Raw genomic sequence first — 6,634 nt, 5'->3', positions numbered from 1 at the left:
TGATCAACATTTTGAAAGGGAACCAAAAACAAAAACCTGTCGTACAAATTTTAAGTGGTAAACATGATTATTACTGGTTACACAAAGTGGGGTACCAAGCATTTCATATTAAAGAAGAAAAGTCCTTGATTTTTCTTTGATGGGAGTTTAAGAATTCCAGGATAGTTACTGGACTCGTCATTTCCAGTTTGAGACATGGACATGATGTTCAGACCGAAACCGAAAGCTTATTTTATTATTATTATTATTATTTTTTTTTGGGGGGGGGGGGGGGGGTAAAAATGACTTGACTTCAGGGATTTGAGGGATTTTTCTCAAATTCCAGACACTAGTGAACTCATTTTGCAGGTTTCCCCTGATTTTCAGGATGGCTTGGAACCCTACAAGGGTACTATAGAAGCACTAGCATTCAGAGTGGGTCACAAATACAAAGAAGAAAAAAGAAAATCACATAGGATTAAAACTCGTAGTTTGTTACTTCGCAAGTCTCCTCTTTAACCTTCTTACCGGATCCATTCTACAATGCCAGATATTGGAGGGGAGGAGTGAGAAGTGAGAGAGATGAAAAAAGAAGAAACAGTGTGAGAATGGGGAAAGATGAAGATAACATGAGGTGATTATCAGACACGATACATTCCCCTCTCATGCATGCGCTCCCCTGACTTGATGGCCGTATTCTCTTGCATTTCAGCAGCTAAGTACGACCATGTTTTCCTTTAATACTGAACTATCTGGATCACAGTAAGATGAGATATTTAGCCCCTCCAGAGGCTTCTGTCTGGATACGCCACTACTGAACAATGTCTTTGTACATGTTACCCATCTACATGTATCAAACAAAAATCATGCAACGTAAAAGTCCCGAGTACAGTTGAATTCCAGGAACTAATTTCCTATACCATGTGAGATATATGCAACTGTCTGAACACACTTGTCTGTATGCATATCAATGGAGTCCAAGGATTTTTAGTTCAGTTCTTTCACTCATTCTTCAATCCAGAGTACATCACTGTCTGAACAGCTTCATGTCCTCTCCCAAGACCTTATCAAACGCTTTGGGTCACTTCTTGATGTGTTTTACGATGTGTCCTTTCAGCTTTGGCATGTTGGCAAATTGTGATTTGCAGACGTGGCATCTGGAAAACAGAACAAATTTTTCTTCAATTAAATCAAGCAAAAGCAGCAATCTTAAAACGATTTCTATCTCCATTCGTTGTACACAGAAAGAATATGTATAACTAAAATTAGAATCAGTAAGCTCACCGTTTACTCTGAATATATTAGATTTCATACTTGTTAAGACCTATGAAATCTTGATTATTAGTTTCCTCACCTCACCAAGCAATGAATTATTGTCGGAAATTTATGTCTGTTGATGTGTATGGTGGGCAGTATACAAAGATCACAATAGCTCCAGTTTTAATCAAAGGAAAACAATTTAAGTGTTAAGCTTTCTGAATAAAAAAAACAATGATTATAACATCAATTTCTATGTGTAGTAGTCATACCTCCCACATAAAGTGCTTTAGGCGTACCAAAATCACTGAATTAACCAAGATATTTTGCAGCTAAAGGGAACCACTTTCTATTAGGTACCTATCCAATACCCTGGGTGGGTAGTGGCAAATGCAGACTAATGTCTTGCTAGAGGACATTACACAATGAAAGCTTAACTCTTATAAATTATAGCTGTACCTTAGAGGCTGTTTGAGGAGTTCCTCTCCATTTCGTCCCGATGTATCCACACATCCGTTCTCTTCCAACTCCGCAATCAATTCTGAAACACATATGTGGAAAGGTTGAATGTGGACTTACATGTATACAGTCACGTTTCATTCACTTAATAAGACCTGTGCACCGCCCCCCCCCCCCTCAACACTAGTACTCACTCTATAGATAAACCCAAGCTACAAGTATACCATTGCATGATTTCGCATCAGCTCCCAAGACCGAGAGCTCAACAAAACTTCTGAAAGATTTAGTTGCAGGTTCATGAGACTGACAGCCGACAATGTTGGTCTCATGGGTCTTCTTCTGACAACTTTTCTGAGTGCTCGAGAGAGAGAGAGAGAGAGAGAGAGAGAGAGAGAGAGACCAACATTGTCCATCCTCTGGGCTATCTATCTACAGGGAGGTCTTCATTTGAGTTTCATCACATAGTATGTACTAGGGGTCATCAGATCAAGTGAATATAGACCAGGGCCCTGTTTCATAAAACTTGTTATCTACAACAAATGCTAAATATCTATGACAAATCTGCTCTCAGCCACCACCATTTCAGTAGCTTATAACAGTTATTGTAAATGGTTATTGATAACACGTTTGAATGAACCAGGGCCCAGTCATCTTACCCATTGAGTCCACAAAGTAGTCGGTTGTGAAGGAGTTCCAATGCTTCTTGTTTTTGAGGCATGGGGAATCAAAATCTCTGGAGATGGCATGTAGATGCAGATGACTATTGACCAGGGGAAACAAATTTGCAAAGTTTGATTAATTAATACATGTCATCAATGAAATTTACAACTCTTTTGTATCAATTTAGGGAAAAGGTAAAGAGTGTACCAATAAACACAACATGGTGCTTCCTACATTCTCACAGAGAGAATTTTTATTTTGAATAGCGATTCTTGAAAAGGATGACTTGCAATTAGCACATAGCAAACAAAAATGTGGTAGGAGCACAGATTACTCACCTCATACTTGGTATTGCGTGGTATCCAAGTTGGTACTTTAGCTCTTCTTCTCCTATAGACCTATGGTGTCATTCATAAAAAAGGATACTTTTTAATAAAACGACGTCACTGCAGGACAAGGAGTTGGTGACCATGAGACTAACATTAGTAAAATCTTGCTGATGCATGCTGACAAATTCAACAAACAAAGCAAATTTGGGGTAACTTTTTCTAGAAACCAGGGTGTTGCTGGACCATTAAAACTTTGGTGTAATACCAAATTTGATGAAAAAGTTACATGTAGCTATAATTTTCAAACAAGCAAAATGAAATCTCCTCAATTTCCAAAATACACTACAAATTTTGGGGAAATCCTAAATTTTGCACAGAAATGTCTGTATGGGAGAGGGGTAAACCCCCATACCACCCCCCCCCCTCAACCCCTCTTCATGCTGTACACTACTGGAGTAAGTCATTATGGAAAAGCTACCTACAAATGAAAGACAAATTTCCCTTTGAAAGTTCTGTGGGTTTATACAATGTATATTGTGTAAGATGGCCCCCCCCCCCCTAATTAGCCTTGCCTTGTTTGATTATGGTAATGACTAAAAGGGCGATGAAACCTTGTTATGAAAAACACTGTTATAACAAACTTGTTTTGCTAATCCCACTTGTTTGTAAGTGTTATTTTATTTATTTTTATTTATAACTATTTTTTTAAAATTATTATTATTATTTTTTTTTTTATATGTTTTTTTATTTTTTATTTATTTGTTTATTTATTATTATTATTTATTTTTATTTATTTTTATTTTTTTTGTTTTTTTAATTTATTTATTTATTATTTATTATTTATTTTTATTTTTTTTTTTGGGGGGGGGGGGGGGGTTACAGCCATTTCAAGGTAATTTCCCACGGTGCTTGTTATATAACAGTATTCCACCATACCAAATTATTTAATGAGGCATTCTACTAATTCAAACGAGAATGGTTCTTAATCATCTAAAGAGAGCAAGAAGGGCATTAGGTATTGCTTTTACACAGAGTTAATGCCTTTCTGGCTCTCCACAGACAAACTATTATGCATACATGCCAACATTTGAAAATCAGAAATCTGTACAAATTATGCTATTTAAAAAAAAAGAGGAACAATCCTAACTCTCCTATTCAATACTACAGACAAATTTGTACAGGAAGAGGAACACCTGCATTAAAATGATAATTATCTTCTCCCAAAAAGAGGAATGTTCCTCTTTAATCTGAACAGTTGGCATGTATGTATTATGGAGTCTTCTGTACTTACTCCTTGATGATTCTTTTGCCTACTTCATGCATGTGATTGAGTAGTGGCAGATGCTCAGGTTTAAGGGCCTTCAGATTATTGATTTTCAGTCTTGGGCACACTAGGAAATGGTGTCTGGCCTAAAGAAAGGAAAGAATGGGAATAAGATGGAATTACATCGTATTTTAAAAAAGAAGCATGTATGTTACTATTATACTGTAAATAGGGAAAGTAAAACACAGATTCTTACAAACAAAAAAGGTTATCTTACAATTTACTCTTCCCCCACCCACCTAATAAAAGGGGTTGATTGTCAAAATTGTAAGTGACTTTAAAAAAACTGATAAGAAAATAAAAGATATCAGATTTGCCAGTACTTCAGGGTTAATAATTTTTAAAATTAAAACAAAAGATTAAGGGGTATTTGACATTGGGATTTTAAAGGCATGCACAAAGCTAGACCGAAAGCTTCAGTCTCTGATATCGATGGTTGTTCCGCTGAGATTGCATCTGGCTCCTCTGACCGCCTCTATACAAATGTCAGTTTTATTAAAGAAATGACCCATATCAGACGGTTATTTCTGTCTGGCACAAAGAATGTTCTACCTCCCTCATCTACTACATAAGGCCACTGATCATACCTTGGGGTATTTATCCTTGATAACGACGATCTTGTCATCAGTAAAATGCTGCAGGGCAGGGTCCTTCATCGAGTCCAACAAACCCAAGGCCCAAAAACCTTTCTTCTTGGCAGGCTGTCCATTATCTGTGGCTCCACCCTGGGAACTCCTCTTTGTCGCCATCTTTAAAGTATCTTAATTGAAGTACTGAAGAATTAAATGCACATGGTAAAAAGATTACAATTAATTGTAGTACTAGTAAATTTAATAAGCCAAATATGATAGAGACTAGAGTATAGAGTCAGATCATGCATGTATACATACTTGCATGAATAGTCTAACTCTGGTACTATGGGCCCTTGGAGGCTGAACCCCCCCCCCCCCCTCCCCAATTACAAGTCCATGCCCATAGCCTGGCCTAGTGGTCATAAGGCCGCAATGAACAGCTACATACAATTACAAGGTGAATGAGCGCGAGCTGTGGCTAATAATTATTTCACATGAATGTCACAATTTCAATTTTGTGGGGTTAAAAAAAAAAATCTAGTAGGGTCTAGACTAGATCTAGTCTATAAGTATAGACGGATCCAGGGGGGGGGGCACAGGGGGCATGTGCCCCCCCCCCCCAAATATGTTAAAAATCAGCCCTAAATTCGCCCAAAAGGTACTGAAAAACAGGGATGTATCCGGCCCCCGGCCCGGCCAGAAAAAAATTATAACATTTGTTATTTAAAAAAAAAAAAAAAAAAAAAATGCCAATAGCCCCCCCCCCCCCCCCGGCAAGACATTTTTGGATCCGCCCCACCTGATAGAGCCTTAGAGGTCTATATATTCATTCATTCATTCATTCATTCATCCATACATATGCATCCATGATCCATCCATCCATCCCATTAATTTGATTTATTCATCATGTTCATTGAAATTTTTTAGAATTAAACTTCTTTTATTCATAACTTAGTTCTAGATCTACTCATACTTTACTTTAGTCATGACAGTTATGTCTTAATAGTACAGTAGCCCTACTGGCTTGTCATGCTTTTTGTTACCTTTAGCCGCTGTTAGAGACGTGAATGGGTTAATACTGCACTGAACACTTGAAGACTTGAGACTGTTAACAACGCGCAGCGCTGCCACAGTACAGCCAGCAGGAACTCAAGAAATATTCAGCCAGCGCTAGCCCATTGGTGTATCATGACGAGAGGGTCGTTGTGCTGCAGCTTGTGGATAAAGCAAGTGGCTTCAAGTAAACAAACAAAAAATGGAAAAAAATGCCAGCTCAAGTTCAAGTTTATTTGTCTTTCTTCCAACATGAATGTAATTCAATTTAACAAATTTATAACATGTAGAGTATATAAAAGGAACACTTATAAGGAACAAGCATAATGCATTTAAGTGAAGCGAAAGAAAGAAAGCCAGCTTGATATAGAAGGAAATCATTCAAAGTTTTTTCGACTTAATAGCAAAGTATGAATGAATTATTTAATATATAACATGTAGAGTATATGAAAGGAACACTAATAAGGAACAAGTTCATATAATGCATTTGAGTGAAGGAAGAAAGAAAGCCAGCTATAGCTTTTTAGGAAGAAAATCATTCGACATTTTTTCTTCGAATTATTAAAGTATATAAATGATATAACAGAGGGTATCCTCTTCTTTATGTACTAACGTCAGCTTTTGCAGCAATTTCAAAGTAATAATTAATGATGATAATATTCATAATAATAAACAAAACCCATTTGGAGAAGAAGAAGAAGAAGATGGGGAAAATAATGACGACCAATAAAGATATAGCATAATAATAATTCCAAAAAATAAAATACATAGATTGCATGTGTTATAAGGAAACAAATGTAACAGCCTATATAACAACCTTGGGAAATGTTCTTTCAATTATAAAGAGACTCGGAGAGAGAGAAATGAAGAAGAAGACAAGAACGTCAGGCCAGGCAGGACATTAAAAAAAGGTGAAATGCTGAAAACTGCCTTGCAAGCAAACTTTAAAATGTCTCTATTGTCATTCCCAATATTGGGAGAAAGAGGGGCACGGTTTAAAA

The 6,634-nt window shown here is 36.9% G+C and overlaps 1 protein-coding gene across 1 annotated transcript; it reads right to left on the bottom strand.

Annotated features, from left to right (window-relative positions):
- Positions 1-264: 264 nt before the first annotated feature.
- LOC592796 (aprataxin) lies at positions 265-5,796 on the bottom strand. Its single transcript, XM_792301.5, has 7 exons — positions 5,624-5,796; positions 4,596-4,781; positions 3,976-4,094; positions 2,694-2,753; positions 2,352-2,455; positions 1,696-1,777; positions 265-1,136 (listed from the first exon to the last, which is right to left on the bottom strand). The coding sequence occupies exons 2-7, from the start codon at positions 4,755-4,757 to the stop codon at positions 1,061-1,063; spliced, it is 603 nt and encodes a 200-aa protein (XP_797394.3). The 5' UTR covers positions 4,758-4,781; positions 5,624-5,796; the 3' UTR covers positions 265-1,060.
- Between the last annotated feature and the right edge of the window lie 838 nt (positions 5,797-6,634).

The sequence above is a fragment of the Strongylocentrotus purpuratus genome, unplaced genomic scaffold (assembly GCF_000002235.5).
Source record: "Strongylocentrotus purpuratus isolate Spur 01 unplaced genomic scaffold, Spur_5.0 spur5_scaffold_12, whole genome shotgun sequence".
Lineage (NCBI taxonomy): Eukaryota > Metazoa > Echinodermata > Echinoidea > Camarodonta > Strongylocentrotidae > Strongylocentrotus > Strongylocentrotus purpuratus.
Note: the sequence above shows the minus strand (reverse complement) of the source record. Positions and strands in the feature narration are given on the sequence as shown.

Excerpts from the sequence above, each read along its gene's own strand:
- LOC592796 (XM_792301.5), bottom strand. The coding sequence starts at position 4,757 with ATGGCGACAAAGAGGAGTTCCCAGGGTGGAGCCACAGATAATGGACAG. Across the intron at positions 4,095-4,595 it reads TCAAGGATAAATACCCCAAG|GCCAGACACCATTTCCTAGT; the intron begins GTATGATCAGTG and ends TCCTTTCTTTAG. Across the intron at positions 2,754-3,975 it reads GGCAAAAGAATCATCAAGGA|GTCTATAGGAGAAGAAGAGC; the intron begins GTAAGTACAGAA and ends ATGACACCATAG.